This window comes from Bubalus kerabau, chromosome 20, assembly GCF_029407905.1.
Source record: "Bubalus kerabau isolate K-KA32 ecotype Philippines breed swamp buffalo chromosome 20, PCC_UOA_SB_1v2, whole genome shotgun sequence".
NCBI classification, from domain to species: Eukaryota; Metazoa; Chordata; class Mammalia; order Artiodactyla; family Bovidae; genus Bubalus; species Bubalus kerabau.
This window is the reverse complement of record NC_073643.1, coordinates 40,708,005-40,731,637: the sequence shown is the minus strand read 5'-3', so window position 1 is coordinate 40,731,637 and position 23,633 is coordinate 40,708,005. Positions and strand designations below refer to the sequence as shown.

General features: G+C 38.2%; 2 protein-coding genes across 13 annotated transcripts in view; one reads left to right on the top strand and one right to left on the bottom strand.

The window, feature by feature from the left end:
• FEZF2 (FEZ family zinc finger 2) overlaps window positions 1–23,633 on the bottom strand; it is a 141,754-nt gene that overhangs the window by 77,121 nt on the left and 41,000 nt on the right. The window contains exon 2 of one of the 8 annotated variants that reach the window (XR_008706015.1): window positions 20,163–22,990. The exons of the other annotated variants lie outside the window; for them this stretch is intronic. The gene's annotated coding sequence lies outside the window, so the exon portion shown is untranslated. Of the gene's footprint in view, window positions 1–20,162; window positions 22,991–23,633 lie in introns of those variants that run through there. 8 annotated transcript variants of the gene reach the window in all.
• On the top strand, window positions 34–14,622 carry CEP15 (centrosomal protein 15). Of its 5 annotated transcripts, none has more exons than XR_008706017.1 (7): window positions 34–535; window positions 653–907; window positions 1,541–1,625; window positions 2,964–3,087; window positions 8,645–8,875; window positions 12,094–12,168; window positions 14,219–14,300. XR_008706017.1 is itself a non-coding variant. In XM_055557463.1 (7 exons), the coding sequence occupies exons 3-7, from the start codon at window positions 1,573–1,575 to the stop codon at window positions 14,299–14,301; spliced, it is 417 nt and encodes a 138-aa protein (XP_055413438.1). In that variant the 5' UTR covers window positions 71–535; window positions 653–907; window positions 1,544–1,572; the 3' UTR covers window positions 14,302–14,622. The 5 variants fall into 5 exon arrangements, 4 of the variants coding, with proteins under 4 accessions (XP_055413440.1, XP_055413438.1, XP_055413436.1 ...); XM_055557463.1 differs by lacking the exon at window positions 8,645–8,875 and adding an exon at window positions 12,252–12,333 and having other exon boundaries at window positions 71–535; window positions 1,544–1,625; window positions 14,219–14,622; XM_055557461.1 differs by lacking the exon at window positions 8,645–8,875 and adding an exon at window positions 12,252–12,333 and having other exon boundaries at window positions 71–535; window positions 14,219–14,622.

Genomic DNA, 23,633 nt, shown 5'->3' with positions numbered 1-23,633 from the left:
TTTATAAGCACGTGATGACATCACTTCGCGTTGCGCTTGCGCAGCTTGGTGGCGTGGCCACGCCCACGCCTGCGCGGAGACCTAACGTCCGCAGAGTCTGTGGCGCGCCTTCCCGGAAGAAGTCAGTACGGGGCTCTGTGAGTGAGGTCCAACAGTAGGACGGCCGGTGGGTGAGTGCTCCGAGTGTCCGAAGGACAGCTGCGCGCTGGTGGCGAGGATGCCGTTAAAGGGGAAGAGGTAGGGCGATGAGGAAAGTTCCCGAGTCCTTCCAGAGTAAGCGAGAGTTGCAGTGGTTGGTGAACTGATGACTCCGAAAAGCTGCAGATCTTCGTCTCAGAAGGCAGACTTTTTCTAAGTGCTGATGCTGGTCGACACAGAAAAGAAGTTACCATGGACTCACTTCCAGCGATTTCCTTGACACTGCATTCGAAACCGGGAGAAAGGCCTGCCGTGATTTCGTCGGAAGTATCTGTAATTCGACCCCTTCCGGGCTAGCCTGCGCGCGATTGCTGTCCGCGGTGCTGAAAATAGAGAGGTATCTTCAGGAAGAAACCCGTTGAGGGCAGGGCAGTATTTCCATTTTCCTCGGTTTTGCTCAAAGTTTCTTTGTGTGTGCTGAAGGAAGGGCTCTTTTTTTTTTTTTTTTTAACAGCTCTGGACACGGAGGCGACGAGCAGACAACCAGTATTAGTTTCATAAAATTTAGGAAAGCCAGCGCTTCATTCTAAGACTGAATTTTCATTTCTTTTTTTAAAAATTACATTATTTCGGCTTAGTTGCATTCTTCCTTTGTGCAGTCAGGAAACTTCAATCCTTGCACCCAACCAGATGATTTGCCTTCAGACTCACAGCCATCCAAGTAGTTCACTAGACCTCTGTCTGTATCGGCCCAGGCACTTTTACCAAGGTGAGCTTGCTTATGGTATACAGTGTTTTGTGAAAATGGGTTTTCCCAAACTCCCCTAATGAAGAGTCCAGAGCAGCCAGGGTAAGGTGAAACCACTTTAATGTGCTTTTCTCCACGGTTAGGCATGAAAAATACTTCCCCATTTGGAAGAGAGATCGTAGAACTGGGCAGTCTTCCAAAAAAAGGAAAGACCATGAGTTTCCAGTTGGTTTTCATACTTGTTTGTCTCTCTGTGTGCCTGAGGGATGGTGTTTCTCTGAATTATACACAGTGGATTTTTTTTTTTTTTCTTTTTTGTTGATTCAATAAAATGTTTACTAGTCTTGGTACCAGCTGCTTGTTTGTTTTGATTTCTGATTAAGGTTAAAGTGTGTGCGTGGTTGCAGGGAGGTGGGGGGAAACAGGGGAAGTATGCTGTGTTTACCTGTGTCAGTGTTCTGGGATGCACCTGGGAAACTATGCATTTTGAGTAAACATATGTAAAATGAAAGAATGCATTTAAAAACATCATTACAGCCCAAGCTGTATTTTTCCCTTCTGAGACAGAACCAACAGATTGAGGTGGTGAATGATCAAATATTGCAAAGCTAAGGCCACGAGGTAGAAATAACTTTAAATGTCCTTACTGTTTAGCAGAAAGCTTATCAAGGCAGCTTTGATTAAAGATGACGTCTCTGTTCACTCAAGAAATTCGCCTTTCTAAAAGACATGAAAAAATGTAAGTTGCTGTTGTTGTTGTTTTTAAAAGGCTAATCTCAATGTATACACTGTACTGGCTTTATTAGTGACACTGTGTGCACAGGAAAACTTAAAAATCTGTATGTGTGTCATTTTTTGTGACACTTGAGAGATTTTGGTTTCAAGGAACGTCATTACCCCTCAAGAATAACACAGATTAAAAGGTCTAATTGTGTTTTATGTCTTTTAACTTCTTGTTACTAATATCTAGAGAAATTCACTCTCCCTCTTAGCCGCTCTATGCTCTACACTGCTATTCAATGAACTTCTCTAAGCCTTTTACCAAGGCCAGCTTTCATGAGAATGTGACTGGAATAGTCACAGGCCCTGCACTAGATTTAGTCTAGGAGCAAAATTTTCATTTGCACTAGGCTCTGCAAATTATATGGCCAGTCCTGCACTTTTATTTAGTATTAACCCTTCTCTAACCTCTGTTTGTGGGCTCTCATGTTTTGCTTTTCTCTAATTACTAGCCTCTCTGCCGTGGCCGTCTAAGGTATTTTTCTTATGACAATGACTTTTCAAAGACCTAGGTTTTTATTTCTACTCTCAAGAACAACCCTGTGCAACATACTGTTTCCTGAGAATCTCAACTCTTTGAGAAATAGTTAGACTGTTACTGCACACTGGTATTTTTTCCCATTTGATCACTTAATAAGACTAAACACTTATAAAAGGAGTATTTAACCATAGAGAAACTTTTGAAGTCCATTATATATAACAAAGTAGTTTGATAATTTATTTACAACTTTCTACATCTTCAAGTAGTTTTACCATGTTGTGAGAATGCATGTGTACACACAGCCTCTCACTCATATATGGAACCATCATCTTTCTCTTGGAAAAAGAGGAAAAAAATATTTTTATTGCTTCTTCAAACATATGGAAGTTTAGCACAATTCTAAATGTGTAACATAAGATTCAGGGGTACTGAAGTGTTAAGCAGAAGGTTTTGTATAGCAAGTCATACCAATGTATGTGTGGGGAGGTATATATAAGTATGTGTACAAAGGGATATGGATTACAGTTTGCATTTTCACTAAATATTTTCCAACACTTTAAAATACTTTCAAGACTAGAGAGGTTAAAAAAACACAAGTGTGTACTTACAGTGTAAATAGGAAAATAAAAATAATTTCACTAAGACTGAAGACTTGCTGAACTACCTAAGTTTTTCACTGTCTTATTAACTGACATATAGTAACTGGCTTTCAAAGTAGGTTGAACTGGGAGTGAGGTGCAATTAAGAAATGATTTATATTGGCCAAGCAATAAAAAGTTTTTTTAAAATCTTTACATAATCTTCATTTTTTTGTAGAGTATCCCAAAGATTAATGTTACTTCAACGAATGGAGAATAAACCTGAAGATCAAAACAAGGGAAGGGCCTCTCAGACACAAGCAGCTAAGGCTGCTTTACAAAGGAATGTTAGTCTTTTAAAGGTAAGATTCTCTGAATTAAACCTATTTTCCCCACTTTTGCAAAAATGTTTTAATTCAATTTCATTACTTTGATTTATGCAATTCCTTTGAGTTGATACACGATTATTTAAATTCATGTTAACTGGACAAGAAGCATGGTGTCTCACTTATTCAAATGAAAGCCTTGACGTTTGCTTAGGCTAATGAAAAATCAATCACTATAAAAAGAACTTGAAAGTCACCTCTGTGCAAGAATAAATACAAGTCATAGCTCCTGGGGACTTCCCTGGCAGTCCAGTGGTTAAGAATCCGTCTTCTGATGCAGGGGACGTGAGTTGGATCCCTAGTCAGGGAACTAAGATTCCTCATGCCCGTATGGCAACTAAGACCTAACGCAACCAAAAAAAAAAAAAAAAAAAGACATAGCTTCTATCTTCCATCTTCTTTTATTTGTAGGGAGATTCTGAAACATGATAAAGTACCTATAATATGCTCGAAACAATTTGATTTTGCCCTCCTGGGGCCACAGTCAATATACAGATTTCGTATCTAAGGTAACAGATTTCCCAGGATCTTCTCTGATGGTGATGGAGGAGGTGGTCAAAGTATGTGACTGCGCAGGGCCTCACCATTTGGCCAGTGTGCCCATTTGGAGTAAAATCATATGTGTAACATTTTTGGCTGCTTGCTGTACTTTGCTTCCAGAATTGTATGGCTTCATCCATAATTAAAACCCTAAAGTTTGCTTCCATTCGAGCTTCCAAGAGATCCTATGACTAAAACATTTGGTAGTAAGGCTATATTATTTAAGTTATAAAGCAGTGTTTTCAGTTTTTTATTGTTAAATATTTTCATCGATAGGCATGATGTAGTTCTCTTCTGTCCTCACTAGAGGATAAAGGAAGAGGAAAATTCAGTTATCTTCTCAGCTTCTGGCAGTTTGATCCACAGTAATTTAAGTCACAGCCATAGTGCTACCAAAGCATTCTATATTGCCATATGTCTTACTTGCCCAATGGTATTTGCAATATTTATTTTTAAATGGAAATATATAGGGTAATCTAGAAGTTGCTCTGAAAAGTCAGAAAATCCAAATTGGAAGTCTTCACCGCTTGCTTGCTACTTGTTACGGCAAGTGCAGGTAATATCGGTGAGTGCAGGTAATATTGTCTTCCTTTTAATGCCCAAGTATTTGACGAATGCCCAGCTCTTTACTCTTGAGCTAGTTCTGAGCAGAAAGTGAGGGTAACAAAATAGCTACAAGTTAGGTCCTTTGCATCAAGTAGCTTACAGGCTCTGTTCATGACCTAAAATATACATAAAATAGAGACCTTGTATGATCAAACGTTAATTACATGCTGTGGAATACTCAGCGCTTTGCTGTGTGCTCAGTCGCTCTGTTTTGTCCTACTCTTTGCGACCCCATGGACTGTAGCCCACCAGGCTCCTCTGTCCATGGAGATTTTCCAGGCAAGAATACTGGAGTGGGTTGCCACACCCTCCTCCAGGGTACTCAGCACTTTAGGAGTGTTAAAGTACTTAGTTAGCACTTTAGAAGTGTTAAAAACTCTTGGAGAGCTAGAATATTCTATGAGGTCTCAGAGAAGACGCTAAGCTAACCGGGAAGACATTCCATTGAGTTCTCAAGGAAGAGCCAAGACCAGAAGAAGAATGAATGGCCTATTAATGTTCATGGGATCCTAAGCTAACTGGCTTGGAAAGCTCCAGGAAACAGGCTGAATATATATTGTGAGACGAAATGAAGTTGAGACTTGGTATGTAGAGATAATATAGTGTTGTGAGCAAAACAACAACAACAACAAAAAACCAGCAAGACTTAAACATATGAAAGAGTTTTTAAGAAAGATTCACTTGCTATTTAGCAAAGTAATTTCAAAAATGGAGCGATTTAAGGAGGTAGCTAAGAAATCACTGTCATATCTAGAAGGAAGGTAATGAACCTAGTTTCATAGTCTTGAGAAACCAGTTTGGTATGGTGTTTTTTCCCTTAATTATCAAAAAAATATACTCTCATTATAAAAAAAAACTTGAAAGAGCAAAGATGGAAAACCTTCTATATCATCTGCTTGTCTAGAAATCAGTATATTTTTCTATGTTTCCTTTCAGCTTTTTATAAACATTTTTTAACTCTCTTACATCCCAGGTAAAGTTAGAGATACAATTTCTCCCTGTTTTTTAACATGTGTGTTTAGTTGCTTTGAATAATTGGATATGCAACCTTTTTTTTTGTCCTTTCCCTCATATATAATTTTTATATACGAGGGATATAATTTTAGTGGCTCTCCCACAGAAGTTATTGTTAAGATAAATAGGACATGATTACAGAATTGAGCTGGGAAAGACTGTAAAAAGCATATAGCTTTAGATTCTTATCTTAAGTCTTTTTTGTTTTGTTTTGTTTTTTAGCATAAAAACTTTTCCCACAGATGTAATTAAAGGTCTTCCCCGATGCTTAGTGGTAAACAACCCACTTGCCAATGCAGGAGATGCGAGTTCAACCCCTGGGTTGGGAAGATCCCCTGAAGGAGGAAATGGCCACCTACTCCAGTATTCTTGCCTGGGAAATACTATGGACACAGGAGCCTGGCAGGCAACAGTCCACAGGGTCACAAAGATTCAGACGTGACTGAGCACACGCAGTAGATAAAAGCGGTCCTGCTTTGGCCCAAAGGCCTACAATCCCTTCCTTGACTCTACTGCCGTGGCTCTAAAGAACTGGGGAAACCACTGATCTGGGCTAATCCCTTAATTTATAGAGATGAGAAAAACCATAATGTATCACTCCTAACATCCCTTTGCAAGAACAGATTAAATAGGATTTCCCGGGCAGTTCAGTGCTTAAGACTCTGCTCCCAATGCAGGGGGCACAGATTTGATCCGCAGTCAAGGAATACGATTCCCCCCGAACACACACACACACATACACAAAGAGATTAAGTTATAGCAGGATAGGTACTTAAGTACCGAGTGCAATGGAAAATGGTGCCCTTAAAACCTGGTAGCACTCCTATAATATAGTAAACAAAATAAGGATGACTGTATACTGCCCATTATCTGACCTTATTCCCATGTTCTGAACAGTATCATGAACACTAAAAGGGCATGAGCTTTAAGAAAGAAAGATACAACACTAGCATCTTTCAATGACATGTCTTTATACTTAAGAGAAGACCAAGTTGTTTCAAAACTAGTATGAGTTGAGTAAAATTAATGGGTAAACCATAAACATATAAAAATCAATAGCAATCCTATGTATACAGGTGGAAAATAGAGATCACAATCACACTACCAATAAAATTATAAAATACATACTTGAGAATGCTCTTAACAAAGGATCTGCATGACTGCTATGAAGATAATTATTACACTTCAGTGGCAGTTTTAAGGGAAAACTTAGATGAAGACATAAGCCTTAATCCTGACTGGGGAAACTATGATTTTTTTCTAAGTCATCTGTCACAAAATTATTTTTAGATTTAGTAAAATCCCAAGAAAAATTTTCTTTAGTTGCATTTGAATAAATAAATTAGCACAAATATCAAAGACTGCTTTTAAAAGGGGAATGAGAGTAATCCCATCAAAGATTCCAACTTAGTAAAAAATGTATATGAATCTAAGTAGTGAAGAAAATTCACAGTGAGGGTTTAGTCAGTAAATATCATAGAAGACAGTGGATTTTGAACCCTGGCTCAGTGATTTTTCTTCTGTTACCGTTAATACAATTAACTCTTATCTGCCTTTTAAAATCAAACATCAATGGACTTAGAAGCCAGAAAATATTTTATTTCTACAAATATTTCCATGATATAAACCGCCCTCTCTCCCACCTTTCCCTCCACAAAATTTAGTTTAAACCCCAAAAGATGCTTTTTTGGTAACAGACATCCTCTTGTGAGACGGACCAACAGGACAGAGTGAGGAAGAATGAGAGTGTCCTCCAGCAGATTAGACATGAGGCCGGTGCTTTCCTTCAGGGACATCCTGGAAGCCTCCACGGGGCAGCTGGCAGTCAGAACTGCCACCCAGGATGGCCAGTACTCGCCGGCCCACGTGTCGCCTCTTTCCTCTCACATTTTCACTTTCCCTGATGCATATGTTTAACACATGTTTCTGTGTTCTTTGTACCAATGACCCTTGCACTTCATGCCTTTAATATCTTATTTTTTGTATCCCAGAAGTTGCCCCTCCAGCAGCTTAAAAGATTAAACCTAGCCCAGCCACAGCTCTATGGGGAGGGACGGATGTAGGCAGGGAGGAGGAAAGACAGATCTTGGTACATGATGCTTTGTGCTCCTTCCTCTTCCTATTTAGGAGTCAACTTATTTATACAGGCTCCCGAGTCATGCCATAGAGTAACAGTTATACCGTCATCCACTGGAAGCTTGCTTTTTAATTGCTATGAAAAATCTCACAACTATGCAAAAGAAGAAATAGAAGAATGTTTTCATGTACTTATCACCCACATTGAATCATTGTCAGAACACAGCCAGCTTGTTCTACCCCCTCACATCACTTTGAAGCTAACCTCAGACCAGAATTCTTTCACCTATAAATATTTCAGTACATCTCTTTATTTCAGTGTCTGTCACTAAAATATAAGGACTGTTTTAATCAAAATCAAAATGTCAGTGTCAACCTAAGAAATTAACAATAAACCCTCAAATAGCTAATCAGGTTCCAAATAAAAGTCAACTTGTAATTGATAGGTTTCCTGAATTTCTCACAGTACTCCCTGCTCTTTTATCCTCCCTTTTAATACATTTGTTAAAGGAACTGGGTCATTTGTCCTGTTGAGTTTCTGGGTATCGCTACTTCCACCACTGAGGTACTCATTTAACATGTTTCTCTGCTCCCCCTCATTCCTTTTAATATAATTGACAGATCTAAGTTGTGTTGTGCAACAGTAAAGCCACATATGTAATTTTAAATTTCCAAGGAACTAATTTTAATAATGTCAACCTAAACAGATTAAATAAAATGTTAAGATTTCAAACATATTTCAAATGTAATTGCTATTAAGAGTTAGTAAATATTTTATATTCTGTTTTCTTACTAGACCTTCAAAATTCAGTGTGTATTGTACATCACAACACATCTTAATTCAGACTTGTATATTTCGAGTGCTCAGCAGCTACTTGAGGCTAAGAAATATTCCATTAACAGTGCAGATGAGAGAGGCCTGAGTAGATTCAGATTCTGTGTTTTTGGGAAGAACACTTCCATAATGCCAGCTGTCTCTCTTTTTTTGGAATGTTAGGCATTGATGATCACTGCCTAAGTATACTCATTAGGGGTTATAAAAAGCAGTATTCAAATTCTTGTATTCCTTCTCATTCAACTCCTGATTAGTTACATTAAAAGACACTTGTCCTCATCAATTATTTGATTACACTGACATATATTTCATAGAGGAAAAAGCATGATGAATGCTTGATTCCATTTAGTTTTCAGAATAATAGGTTGGCTCTCTACTTTCCTGCAAAAGTGACCAATTAGGTGTTGTTGGTTTTGGTTGTTTTTTATATTGTTTTGTGTTTTGTTGCTGTTGTTTTTTTAGGTGTCCTGGATTGGAAATGTTTCAATACATTTCAATATTTATTCCTATTCTCAACTTGTCCCATTTTTAACAACTGGGAACATCTTCAGACTAGCTCCTGAATGCCTCTGCTGCGATCTCAGCAGCATGACAGTCTCCTTTCTGTTCTGATGAGACATTGCAGGCTCATCATGTGCGTTTGTTGCTGAGACCCGGAGCAGCCACTGTTCCAAGGAGCCCTGGATCCTTTTGGTAGGAAATATGTTCAGAGCCCTCTGTCTGGGCAATGGTGGTATTTATTGTGTCTTTTTTTTTTTTTAAGATAAGAGCTATCAGAAATTCCAGGATTCCAGTTTGCAAGGCTTTTAACTTAAAATCATAGATTTTATACCTCCGACTTCTTTTTCTCAAATCCAAAATCTGTTCCCAAAGAAGTTTCCAACACCAGCACAACCACTTCTGTACCTTATATCCTGTGATCCAGCAACACTGTCACCATCCGTGTGATTATACAGAATGGTTTCCAGTAAGACGCTTTTACTAAGATTCTTTTTGTCCTTAGGGTGTATCCCACTAGGGGTGCTCACTCAAAATATTGTGTTCTAAGGTCACGTAATATATTTATTCTCTGTATGGTTATGCCACCAACTAGAAAGCAGTTAGATCTGTTTATTTTCAGTTTGTAGGGACTGCTTTTTCAGTGGTTTTCTAACTGCATACAATTTTAAATGGTCTAGTGACAAGGCTATACAACAGGACAACAAGGTAGTCAGGTAAATCTGGCCAACAAGCCCCTGTTCTCCTCTTTCTTCCTTTTCTTCCCCTACCCCCTTGGGTACTTTTTTCTTCTTCGTTTTTTTTTTTAAAGTTTCTGATTTATACTCAGGATTCTTTGACCCTTCAGCCTGTATTTACTTACTGAATATTTCAGTACCTAGTACATACCCTGCACTTGTTAGAGTCTCAGATGCTTAAAGGTTATATGAGACATAGTCCTTTCCTTCGGCCAGCATATAGTGAAAAAGAAGGTTCTTATGTCGAAGGATTAAGATACAACTTGCTACAGAAGGCTGCCGTCAAATTGCTGAGATTCTGAGTCAGGCTAAGGAATGCCTGCTTGATCCTCTGTTTTGTGGGTACCAATTAATTTTTTTTTCAATTTAGGGGAGGACATATTGAAAGTAGTTTTTAGCAGAACTAATCAATTCCAAGTTATGAATGTATGAAAGTACAATATGGTCTAGGCATGAGTACAAGTAAGCATTAAGTATTTGTGGAATGAATAAGTGGAATTAGAAGGCCACGGCATTAAGAATCACATGAAAAGGCCAGAGGAGACATCCTGAAAGAACAATATAGGGAGCGCTGAATTTTTAAATGGCAGGAATAAGAAGATGTGGAATTACACGATACAGCATAGGTATCTGAGTGGACAGAATTCCCACTAGTATACATTTAATACATTCAGTGGGAAAAGATGAGTTTAGTTTTATCAGGTTGAGAATTAAGGGCCAGGAAAGAAACTAGCCATCCGTCTACAGTAATAATTGATACTAGATCAGCGACAATCTTGGAGGGAGAAAAAGTGAAAAGATGGGGCCAGATGTCTCAAATCTTAAGAAAGCCCACGCTGAGGATTAATGAGAGAAAAAAAAAGAGCCAGCCAAGGAGAAGAGGAGGAGCAGGAGTCCGAGAGGTGAGCGAAACATCGAAGGAAGTGAAATATGACTTGAGCTAAGGAAGTTCTCTCGAGGGGTGATAATCCCTGTCCAAATGCTGCCGAGATGACAGCTGGGTTCGGCGGACTTGGGCCTGCTTTTCCAGGCCATGCGTCCCTCTCCACCTGTCTGCTCTTTCCATTGCAAATCTGCTCTTCTCTACAAGATACTCGGTTTTCTTATTTTCTGATCTTTAAGAAAAATGTTTAATCTTGCTTATAGGTGTTAGTAGCACTTAGATCTCCCAGTTCAGGCAACCTTGTAACTGTTCTTAGAATAATGGTAACATTGGGGTTGTGAGTTTTGTTTGATTCCTAGATGTATAAAGTGGTTTTTCCAGAACCTTGTTGAATCTCGGTGTAAACAGAAGAGTTGGTATCCCCTGTATGTTGTATCATTGACATCAAAAGCCCTCTAAGCCTGCGTGTTGGTCGTGAACTGCTGGTATGGGATAGACATACGAATAGATGGGCTTTTTATCCCTAAATCGTTTTCTTTCCCCTTCAAATCATCTTCCTCCAGACAGCAGGTGCACTAATGGTTGTGCGACTTTGGGGAGTCCCTTTAGGGAATTTCCTGTTTTTCCCTTTTCCATTTCACACCCATTCCTTGCTCCCGCCGCTGCCATCTGCTATCTCTTTTCTCCTGTTCAGCGTTGGCTTCTTCACACCCCACTCCCACGCCCTTTTCCATCGCTCTCCTTCTGTCCAACAGCCCTGTACTCAGATCGCTCCTGTGCTTCTCCATGGAGCAGAGAACTTTCTCTTTTCTATCAACTTATTAAGCTGAGAGACAGCGTTTCCACAGCCTTCCCAGCAGTGGCCCTGTGAACTGGACAGACCTAACCAAGCATGCGACGGCAGAGGTGCTGATTTGGGGAGAATTCACCACACAGGGCTTGAGTATCTCCGTAACGACTTGCAAAGTCATATGTTTCTGGGCATTAACTTTATGTATAGATCTAGATAAAATCGTTCCTGAAGTATGAATCAAGCTTAAATACTCTTGTGTTTCTACATCCATAAGAGAAAACATAAATATCTGCATGTTGAAGTACTTAGTAACACACAGTGCTTGAATGCCATGAGCTGAAGGATATACTACCTCACAATAAAATTTGCCTTTGAGATTAGCTTAGAAACCTGGTACTAAAAATCTAAACAGCGTTGTGAAAGGTTCTTGTTGCAGAGTACTCAGTACCTCATGGACCTTTTAAATAGAGGGAATATTTGCCTATGTATGAAATTCAAATATGGAGTCTTGCATAAATGAACGGTGTGTCATTAATATCCCATGTGATGATCCAGACAGACCACAACTCTCTACTTTGAAGGTTAGCCTAGCGTGGGTCTGAGGATCTGATTGTTTTTAGTATCGGAATATTTGACTATTTTATCCATCTGGCTGTTTTTAAAGGATTTTAAAGCTAAGTCAGTCCTCTGAGCAGTTTTAGAGGAAGTTCTTTTTCCAAGAATTATTGGCATTTACTAACTACTTAAAATGAAAAAGGCAGAACTTAGATGTACCACCGCCATCCCCTGCCTCTTATTTTAAAATAAGAAACGCTTCCTTCTCTATTTGCAACTGGTTAATTAAGCAGTGATCAGTTCTCTGTCAGCATCATCTCCATGAGTTTAAACTGTGTATGCAGAGGAGAGATGAAGCAAGAGATTAGAAATATATAGATACTGCTATTAGAGGTGCTGTGTGTGTGTGTGTGAATGTTTTGAAAAATGCTTCTGTCTGTTTCAGGACATAGAAGCGGCAGAGAAGTCTCTCCAGACTCGGATGCATCCAGCTCTACCACCTGAGGTGGCTGCTCTCGAGGTGAGAATCTTAAGGAACAAATGTCCAACAAGAGAGCCTGTTCTGTCAGAAGTGCCTTTTAAGTGGCTCTGTGTACTTCCCAGCTTTCTGCGTTCAAGAAAATACACCAAATGCATCTGATCTCTCTGTGTCCACAGTGCCATACCTTGTACGTTGTAGTAATCTGTAAGTATTTTGGTTTTAAAAAATTTTTTACGTCAAGTGAAAATTTTCTCAAGGCTTTGTGTCTTTTCACCAAGTCACTTAGAAACTACTTTCTTGTTAAATCCTAACAGAAAATATGCACTAAATCTTAAGATGACAGCCTCACCAAAATGCTTTTCCTGTTGGCTGATGTTACAAGTAACAGCTCAGTCTCTTCACCGAAAAATGCAACCAGCACTGTTTAAATGCATATTATCATGCAGTACAGCGTGGCTTTTGTCTGTTTGATTTTGCTCTGTTCAAGAACAGATTGAGAAGATGGCTGGCAAAAATAAACCATAGTTGGTATATGCATGTATGTGTGCTGAAAGGGAATTTGCTACATATAAAATAGTTTGACTATATTTTTAATGACCTTTATCTAAGTGCAGTTTTGCTTCCTGCCTAACCAAGGAGGTGAACAGACTCAAAAACGAAAGGCTGAGAATTTGCCCCACACTCTTCTGTGTCATCCAGGGTAATAAGAAAAGGCAGTGATCAAGGACAGAAAAAACTCCCGTTCAAAGTTGTGCCCTGGGCATGTCTTTTTCTTTGTTGAATTTTCCAATACCTTACCCTGGCCTGCACAGGGCCCACACAATAGGGGTTAATCCAGCCGTGAATGGCGGAGAAACACCCAACCACAGGCCTTGGCTGGTATTTTTCTTAGCTAGTCTCGCACAGCAGGATGGCCCCTGTTTTAAGTATGTCAGGCTACTTCTCAGACCACATGCATAGATGCAGAGATAAATGGAGTCCCTTACCATTTTCAGCTTTCAGAACTCCCGTTATCTTTTTTTTTTTTTTAATGACAGTATTTTGTTTTTTTTGGTCATGCAGCACATGGGATCTTAGTTCTCTGACCACAGGTCGAACCCAAGTCCCCTGTTGTGGAAGCGCCGCACCCTAACCACCAGACTGCTAGGAAGTTCCTCCCACCCCACCCCTTTTTACTGCTCAGAGTGTGTCCCCAGTGCTATCTAACTCTGATTGAATCTCCCAAGATGAGACCAATAGTGACGATCTCATATAAAATGCCCTCCTATGACACAGAGTTTTTGGCAGCTTACTTAGGACAGTCAACCAAGAAACCACCCAGCTCATGGACAGCGATCCAGTGATGCATTTGGAGCTTCTGGAGCTTAAGGACTGCTCCAGCCAAGGCAGAAACACAGCACCTCAATTTCCAAGTTATTTGAATTAAAAATAGCTAGGTGGTGTTGGTATTATTTTGTCATTATCCAAATAAGTGTGGGAAGAAACTACAGTTTGCCACATGAAGTGCTCTTCTAAAAGATAGAGTGGATACATATTTTTAATGTTTCTCCCTCATACAATTAAGGGGTTAATTCACCCGAATCCTGTTATCATCCTCTTTATATTTCAGTTCCTGATCTCATCCCAGGTCACTTCTTTTTCTGTTAATTCTAAAGCAGTTGTTCACAGTGAATCATTTCATTGTGGTAATTATAGTATGAGGAGTCATTTGGTATGGGATTAGAAACATTAAACAAGAACTTTTAATGATTTTGTGGCCATAAATGATACTACTGGGAATAATCACATGATTGGCCACAAGAGGGCGTGTAAAATCACAATAAAATTGTAAAACCTGTAATTCTGCCAGGCTCTGGTTTTACTGAGAAATTTGAAAATTAACACTAGTAAGTAGCCAGATTTTTTTTCTAAAATTAACATAAAATATTCTGCAGAGGAAGTGCATTCTACGTATGTGTGTGAGTGTCTGTGAGTGTGTGTGTACACGCACACACACACACTTAAGGGAATAAACATTTAGACTATTATGAAGAGCCAAGTTCAATTGCTTGATATGCTTTTTCACTTTTGGATGTTTCCCACCCCCCAGACTCTTTACTGGGCATCAGTAGAAGAATACATTCCCAAATGGGAGCAGTTTCTTTTAGGAAGAGCACCGTATCCTGCCTGTAGTGAAAATGGAAATGAAGCAGAAGATACCATTCCAAAGAGGGCGCAGCAATAGCTTCTCCACATAGTATTTCAGAAACCTGTCGAGTAAAGCTGTACATTAAAGAGCATTCAGGTCGCTGCGGGGACTTCAGGACTCAGAGAGATAGCCTCATCGCCTCCTCTGCGACAATGAAGGGTTGAGGATCTACCGGCAGCTTTCAGGTTCTCACCGGAAGATCTACTGCTATTTCAGTGCCATAAATTTGTTTTCTACCAAACCCATGGAAGTGTGTTAAAAGCTGATATTGGAAAATGGACTGTTGATTAAATAAGTTGCTGAGTGTTGTGTGCTGTTTTTTTTTTTAATCTAATCATATACCATGATTCTCATCTAAACAGTGAATATCAGATTAGACATTTTCTAGAATCTTTACTTTTCAGTTATTTTATTAAGAGGATAAGGCACAGGATCCAAGAGGTTTGCTTGCATTTTAGTTTTTTAACAGGTGAAAAGACTATGACAACTGCTTTAGTGTAGTAACACTGAGTAGGAAACAGAGTCATAGGGTTTCGTCCCTCATAGATAACTGATCCTGTAAAAATTCTGGAAGAAAGAAGTGAACTGTTAAGCATTGAATAAGCAGCTAGTTTCAGGAGGCTCAGACTGGGTTCTGAAAAAAGAACTAGGAGAGCTGTGAATGGTCACTGGATTTTGAGTTGATTTTAAAGATCGCCAACCTGTGAATACAAGTAACTCTTCTCTTATCTTTTCATCTTTAAATCTACCCTTCCCTCATCCCTTCTATTTTTGTTATTTCTCAAACAGCTGTCAGTCAGAAAGCTTTGGGTCACAACCCTGAATAGCTCTGAGACTGTTCAATCCACCACTACTGGAGAGCTCAAAAAAAAAAAAAAATTCTAATTTTTCTAATTATACAAGCAGCTCCTGCTTAGTAAAGGGAGTCCACATCATTTTGAATTCCAAACCAGTTTGTGGTTTTAGAAGATGACAAGGGGACAGGCTGGAAAAAAAAATCCATTGTGCTGATAAGTTCCTTTACACTGCCATCTTGGAAATATCCTGTTGAGTGGGTGTTGGTGTGGGTAACAATAATGTTGTTTTCATAATATGTGCTGGCAGATGAGCACACTTCTCTACAGTGTTAACAGTTGTAATTAAGGAATAAACAGCACAGAGTGTCAGTCCGATGACAATTTCATCTATAGTGTCATAATACAAAATGTCACAAAATATTAGAACTGTTACATAACTATAAAAAGGATCGGCTTAAAAGCCGAAAGCCCTTTAAAAAGCAAGACAGAAAGGAAGAAAAAAGAAAACTGGCATAGAGACCAGAACAATTTTATACCTTCTCAAGAATGTTCTGTCACGAAAATAAATTGATATATATTTTTTTTTCCCTGTTACATTACAGTTTGGTTTCTAGCCATCCAGTTGATTTAGCAGGAGAATGCAGGGCTTTTTAGCAGCTTCAAATTGGTAAACAGATTTAGATGTAGTAGGGAGAACATGAGGAAGTTTTTTTTTTTTCTTAACATCCAATCTTTCCCAGCATATGCACATAAGAAGGTGAATGAAGCAATGTGAAACTTATTTCTCTTTAGTCAAGTGAAAAAAAAAAGGCTAAACATTTGTTGAGATGGTAAAATATTGTGTCAAGCAAGTAGGCACATTCCAAAATTAAACAGTGGTTGATACGTGATCGTCCTCAAATATTTGAGCATTACGCTTCCTTTGAGTTCTGGAAATTAAATCACCAGTAGGTTAGATTAAAATACAAAATGAATAGCAATGTAACCATCTCAGAAAAGGTTCAGGCTTTTTCTCCCCCAAATTGACTAACTTGCTAAATCGTGTTTTTTAAAAGCCTAAGTTTAATGTTCCCTGGGTTATGATTTAGGGCAGAGGGGAAGGGATTTCTGGGCTTTGACTGTTCATTTCCCCCATTTCTAGTTACTACCTCAACAACTCCCAGAGAGGACTTTATTCCTGGCCCCCATAGAGCTTTTCCCCAGTCCCCTCCTTGTAGACTGGAACAGATTGCACCACATGGTGTATGTTAAAAAAAAAAAAAAAATTCCCAAAGGGACCTGGATACCCCCATTAAAGGGCGTTATATTCCTCATGTCAAATTAGCTTTAGATAGGAATTTCTAAATATTTTTTTTTCTGTAAGGAGGGGAGAAATACCGTATCTACTACAGATTTTGTACATAATTAGTAGGAAAAAGACAAGGAAAAAGAAATGTCATCCATTGAGTCTTTTTCCTCTCTATTCAGTGCCCTTACATATTTTGTATATCCACTAGTCTTTATGAAAACTATGAGTTTCTTTTTTTCTTCAGAATAATGGGGTTTTCTAAATAAAGCTTGTTCCAAGAATTTTTCATAGCCTTTCTTGAGTTACTGCAAATGCATAAATATTCAAACCTCATTTTCTGCTGAAACACTTCTAGTGTATATTATTATTAAGCTAGAAAATGCTAACGATCAGAAGGAGCTGCAGTTTTTCTCCAAAATATTAATTTTCCTAAAGTACTCAGGAAAAAGCCTAATACTCTGGAAACCAGACATCTGCTCTTTCCCACGCGTAGGGAGCAGTGTGAATGAAAGTGATGTCATAAGGACAGTTTTTCTCTGCCTTCTGTACAAGGTGTTTTAACTTGCTAGGTTAAGATTTAGATAAGAATTAAAATAATCTTTAACAGTCTTTACCATTTTGTGTTCTCTGCTTCATTCTCCTGTTTCTATTAAAAAAGGTGTGGGGGTATATTTATTTTTTGATTCAAAATTAAATTTATTTGGAGGTTATTTTGTCACTTTTGAGGCAACTGGAGACAGACTAAGGGTAGAGTGAGGAATATTTATGTGAAAAACCAGGGCACACAATCATTAATTTTAGACAGGAGGAAGATATTAGCATGAAACCCACACTACGGTGGGTTATATTGTGTAAAATTTAATGCACAAGGCCATGAATGTGTCTTATCTACAAAATACATTCTTTTCCTTCCTAAGTCTATTGTCTTTTTACTCTAAGCCAATTCACATCCTTTTATTTTTATTTTTTTTAAAAGAAATCCTCTTGTTTAGAAAAAAAGTTCTAAATCTCCCTGAAGAGTTTTCCCCCGCTTTTCAAGAATTGCCCAAACATAATACCTATATGACTTAAAACATCCTTCATTTAAGTAGTCTATTTTGACTCTTCCACTTTAATTAGGATAGTAAGTTTGTTTTTAAGAGTTGCTGACCAAAATCTCTTCAGAGAAGGTAGTAACTAGATGGTGAATTCAAACAGTAAAAGAAAGTCTGTGGAAAATATGGAGAAGGTGAAGAGGAGAGAAATTTGAGAAAAAGCTTCAGACTGAAACAAGAAAGTGTGTCTGTGCCTCTCTGTTTGCTGGTGTTTTTGTTTCTAATTTAGAAGTCAATTTGTCTACATGGGAAATTTAATTCCCTACTGCTAATAAGAGAACAGTTAGAGTTTCCTGGGACAAACATGGGGACATGTCAAACTTCAGCAATTATGGAGAGGACTGGTTTGTGAATTTGACACCTGGCATTGTGATCCCCCTTTCTAACTGGAGCTGAGATTACATCCTTACTAAAATTCAAGACAAGGAAAACCAGTCCAACAAAAAAGAGGCTAAAAAATGCTTCCGGACATCATTTTACCTCTCAGAATCAAGTTTCCTTGCTTACAAGAAAAAGGACTGGGTTTCCAACACTAATAATGTTTTAAAGTTCTTGCTATTTTAAAAACTCTAATTTGTGTCTCAGGCAGAGTCTGAGACTGTTAAAGTAGTAGCCTGACCACAGTGCAAATCAATAAAAAGCTGCAGAAAGGAAACAATAAAGGGTTCTTATTTTAGAAAGCAGGAATGAAGTTGTTCTCATCTTGACAACTATGATCCAACTGGATCATTTAACCTCCACCTTTACAGTCAAAGGTTTTTTTTTATTACTCTTTAATAAGTCTAAGTTATCAATATTGAAAAGTTTCTGATGTTTTACATAATACCACTTTGGAGACAATACTAATAAATTAGAAGGAAGCAAACTTCCACTTATTTTGTCTGGTCTACCTCTGGCTTCTTTCATCTCCCAATAATTATTTTTCATACCTTGTCTCTTTATACATTTACAAGGTCTATAATACTTACAAACATATTTTTGTACTAGAATGTTTTACTCCAGGAAAACAAATACTGAGTTATTCAAAAGAAGCCAAATCTAGAGCCTTTTAAAATGATATCCAGTAAACACAATGGTGGATAACACTTGAGCATCATTCATCCATTCCCTAGATCTTACTGCCTGCCTACTGTGTAGTAGGCACAGTTCTAAGCACCAAGAACAGAGCAATAAACAGTACAGCCAAAAAACAACAAACCTGGCATGGAATTTACATTCTGGAGTGGGCAATGGGCGGAAGGAGTTGAAGATAGTGAAACAAAAAAGAATGCATTATCTTTAGATGAGGATAATGTCTAATAATGTATGAACTTCTAAAATGCCTTCTCTATGGAAAAAAAAAGAAAGCAAATGTCATAGTTTCACAGAAAATATGACTGGAATAGAGACTCCCCGCACCCCCACCCACAGATCTTGAGTTAGGGTTGTCCAGTGAAGCAACATTTCCACTGCTACTAATTTGGAAGCGATGTAATCTTAATGGATAGGGAGGTGGTTGTTGAAACATACCATCTACCAGGACGTAATCATGAATAGAAAACCTGAACAAACCAATAATAAGGAAATTGATCAGTAATCAAAAACCTCCCAACACAGAAAAAAGCCCAGGACCAGATGGCTCCACTGGTGAATTCCACCATGTATTTAAATAAGGTTGATTTAAATAATCAAACTCTTAAAAAAAAAATATATATATATATATATATATATATTAGTGGAGGAAACATTCCAAAACTCATTTTACAAGGCCAGCATTACCCTGATATCAAAGACAGATAAGGACACTACAAGAAAAAACATAACAAAAACAAAACTTAGACCAATATCCCTGATGAACACAGAGACAAAAATTTTCAATGAAATATTAGCAAACTGAATTTGCCAACACATTAAAGGGATCATACACCCTAACCAAATGGGATTTATCCCTGTGACACAGGGATAGTTCAACAAAAACATCAAAAGTGTGATCTTGTATTCATGCTCAGTCACTCAGTCGTTCCCAAATCTTTGCAACCCTGTGGACTGTAGCCCATCAGACTCCTGTGTCCCTGGAATTTCCCAGGCAAGAATGCTGGAGTAGGTTGCCATTTCCTACTCCAGGGGATCCTCCTGAATCAGGAATTGAACCTACGTCTCTTGTGGTTCCTGCACAGCCAGGCAGATTCTTTACCATTACACCACCTGGGAAGCCCCCAATAAATGTAATACATCACATTAACAGACTGAAAGATATATATATATATATATATATATATATATATATATATATATATATCTATCTCATCATGACAACAGATGCAGCAAAAGTATTTTACAAAATCCTTTCATGATTAAAAATCCTCAACAAACTGGGTAGAAACCGTAACATAATAAAGGCCGTATATGATAAACTGACAGCTAACATCATACTCAATGGTGAAAGATTGAAAGCTTTTCATCTAGGATCAGGAACAAGAAAAGAATGTCCACTCTCGCTACTCTATCTAAACATAGTACTGAAATTCCTAGCTAGAGCAATGCTGCAAGACAAAAGAAAAAAGGCATCCAAATCAGAAAGGAATAGGTAAAACTGTCCTTATTTGTACATGATATGGTCTCTATATATATGTGTGTGTGTGTGTATATATATACATACAAACACAATTTCTAAAGACTCAACCAAAAAAGTGTTAGAACTAATTTATGAATTCAGTAATCAGTAAATGCAGGATATAAAAATAAACACACAAATTAATTGCATTTCTATACATGAACAGCATATCTGAAAAATTAAATAAAATTATCCAATTTGCAACAGCATCAAAAATAATAAAATACTCAGAAATAAATTTAACCAAGGAAGTAAAAGATTGAACAATGAAAACTATAAGATTTTGGTGAAAGAAACTTAAGAAAACACAAATAAATGGAGAGCTATTCTATGTTCATGCATCAGAAAAATTATTTACAATGTCCATACTACCCAAAGGCATCTATAAATTTGATGCAATCCCTATAAAAATTCAAATGGCATTTTTCACAGAAATAGAGAAAACAACCCTAAAGTTTTTATGGATCCACAGTTCAGTTCAGTTCAATTGCTCAGTCGGGTCCAACTCTTTGTGACCCCATTGACTGCAGCATGCCAGGCCTCCCTATCCATCACCAACTCCCGGAGTTTACTCAAACTCATGTCTATTCAGTCGGTGATGCCATCCAACCATCTCATCCTCCGTTATCCCCTTCTCCTCCCGCCTTCAATCTTTCCCAGCATCAGGGGCTTTTCAAATGAGTCAGTTCTTCATATCAGTGGCCAAAGTACTGGAGTTTCAGCTTCAGTATCAGTCCTTCCAATGAACACCCAGGACTGATTTCCTTTAGAATGGACTGGTTGGATCTCCTTGCTGACCAAGGGACTCTCCAAGAGTCTTCTCCAACACCAGATCAAAAGCATCAATTCTTTGGCACTCAGCTTTCTTTATAGTCCAACTCTCACATCCATACATGACTACTGGAAAAACCATAGCCTTGACTAGATGGACCTTTGCTGGCAAAGTAATGTCTCTGCTTTTTAATATCCTGTCCAGGTTGGTCATAACTTTTTTCCCAAGGAGCAAACATCTTTTAATTTCATGGCTGCAGTCACCATCTGCAGTGATTTTGGAGCCCCAAAATATAAAGTCTCTCACTGTTTTCATTGTTTCCCCATCTATTTGCCATGAAGTAATGGGACCAGATGCCATGATCTTAGTTTTCTGAATGCTGAGTTTTAAGCCAACTTTTTCAGTCTCCTCTTTTACTTTCATCAAAAGGCTCTTAAGTTCTTCTCTTTCTGCCATAAGGATGGTATCATCTGCATATGTGAAGTTACTGATATTTCTCCCAGAAATCTTGATTCCAGCTTGTGCTTCATCCAGCCCAGCATTTCTCATGATGCACTCTGCATATAAGTTAAATAAGCAGGGTAACAATATACAGCCTTGATGAACTCCTTTCCCGATTTGGAACCAGTCTGTTGTTCCATGTCCAGTCTAACTGTTGCTTCTTGACCTGCATACAGAATTCTAAGTAGGCAGGTCAGGTGGCTTGGTATGCCCATCTCTTCCAGAATTTTCCGCAGCTTATTGTGATCCACACAGTCAAAGGCTTTGGCATAGTCAATAAAACAGAAGTAGATGTTTTTCTGGAACTCTCTTGCTTTTTCAATGATCCAGTGGATGTTGGCAATTTGATCTTTGGTTCCTCTGCCTTTTCTAAATCCAGCTTGAACATCTGGAAGCTCATGGTTCACGTATTGTTGAAGCCTGGCTTGGAGAATTTTGAGCATTACTTTGCTAGCGTGTGAGATGAGTACAATTGTGCAGTATTTTGAGCATTCTTTGACATTGCCTTTCTTTGGGACTGAAATGTAAACTGACATTTTCCAGTCCTGTGGCCACTGCTGAGTTTTCCAAATTTGCTGGCATATTGAGTGTAGCACTTTCACAGCATCATCTTTTAGGATTTGAAATAGCTTAACTGGAATTCCATCACCTCCACTAACCCACTTGACTTCGCATTCCAGGATGTCTGGCTTTAGGTCAGTGATCAGACTATTGTGATTACCTGGGTCATGAAGATCTTTTTTGGATAGTTCTTCTGTGTCTTCTTGCCACGTCTTCTTAATATCTTCTGCTTCTGTTAGGTCCATACCATTTCTGTCCTTTATTGAGCCCATCTTTGCATGAAATGTACCCTTGGTATCTCTAATTTTCTTGAAGAGATCTCTAGTCTTTCCCATTCTGTTGTTTTCCTCTATTTGCACTGATCATTGAGGAAGGCTTTCTTATCTCTCCTTGCTATTCTCTGGAACTCTGCATTCAAATGGGTATATCTTTCCTTTTCTCTTTTGCTTTTCACTTCTCTTCCTTTCACAGCTATTTGTAAGGCCTCCTCAGACAACCATTTTGCCTTTTGCATTTCTTTTTCTTGGGGATGGTCTTGATCCCTGCCTCCTGTACAATGTCATCACGAATCTCCGTCCATAGCTCTTCAGGCACTCTGTCTATCAGACCTAATCTGAATTTGGCAATAAGGAGTTCATGATCTGAGCCACAGTCAGCTCCTGGTCTTGTTTTTGTTGACTGTATAGAGCTTCTCCATCTTTGGCTGCAAAGAATATAATCAATCTGATTTGACCATCTGATATTGACCATCTGGTGATGTCCATGTGTAGACTCTTCTCTTGTGTTGTTGGAAGAGGCTGTTTGCTATGACCAGTGCATTCTCTTGGCAAAACTCTATTAGCCTTTTCCCTGCTTCATTCTGTACTCCAAGGCCAAATTTGCCTGTTACTCCAGGTATTTCCTGACTTCCTACTTTTGTGTTCGAGTCCCCTATAATGGAAAGGACATCTTTTTTGGGTGTTAGTTCTAGAAGGTCTTGTAGGTCTTCATAGAACCATTCAACTTCAGCTTCTTCAGCATTACTGGTCGGGGCATAGGCTTGGATTACTTGATATTGAATGGTTTGCCTTGGAAACGAACAGAGATTATTGTGTCATTTTTGATATTACATTCAAGTACTGAATTTTGGAGTTCTATAGTAATTAAGACAGTATAGTAAAAAAATGAAAATAATAACAGATACATGGACCAAAGAAACAGAATCAAGAGTTCAGAAGTAAACCCTCACATAAACAGTCAACTAATATTTCATAGAGGAGCCACAGACACTCATGGGAAAGGTTAGTCTTTTCAACATATGGTAAGAAAACTACATAACCACATGACAAAAAATGAAATTGGACTTTAACACCACTCACAAAAATTAACTCAAAATGGGTTAAAGACCTAAACATAAGACCTGATAAAACAAAACTCCTTGACATTGGTCTTGGCAATGATTTTTTAGATACAACACCAAAAGCAGAAGCAGTAAAAGCAAAACAAACAAGCATGACTACATCAAACTAAAAAAACTTCACAGAAAAACAAATAATGAGCAAGATGATGAGGCAAACTACAGGAGAAAATATTTTCAGACCATATAATGAATAAGCGGTTAATATCCAAAATATATAAAGAAATCACACAACTCAATAACACCACCACCAATAATAAGCAATGCTGTTAAAAAAAAAAAGAGGAACTTAAGACATTTTCCCAAAGAATGTA

What these genes read in the sequence shown, in the direction of transcription:
- CEP15 (XM_055557463.1), top strand. Translation starts at nt 1,573, where the DNA reads ATGACGTCTCTGTTCACTCAAGAAATTCGCCTTTCTAAAAGACATGAA. An exon ending in TCTAAAAGACATGAAAAAAT is followed by an intron (nt 1,626 to 2,963) that starts GTAAGTTGCTGT and finishes ATTTTTTTGTAG; the next exon opens with AGTATCCCAAAGATTAATGT. An exon ending in CTGAGGTGGCTGCTCTCGAG is followed by an intron (nt 12,169 to 12,251) that starts GTGAGAATCTTA and finishes TGTACTTCCCAG; the next exon opens with CTTTCTGCGTTCAAGAAAAT.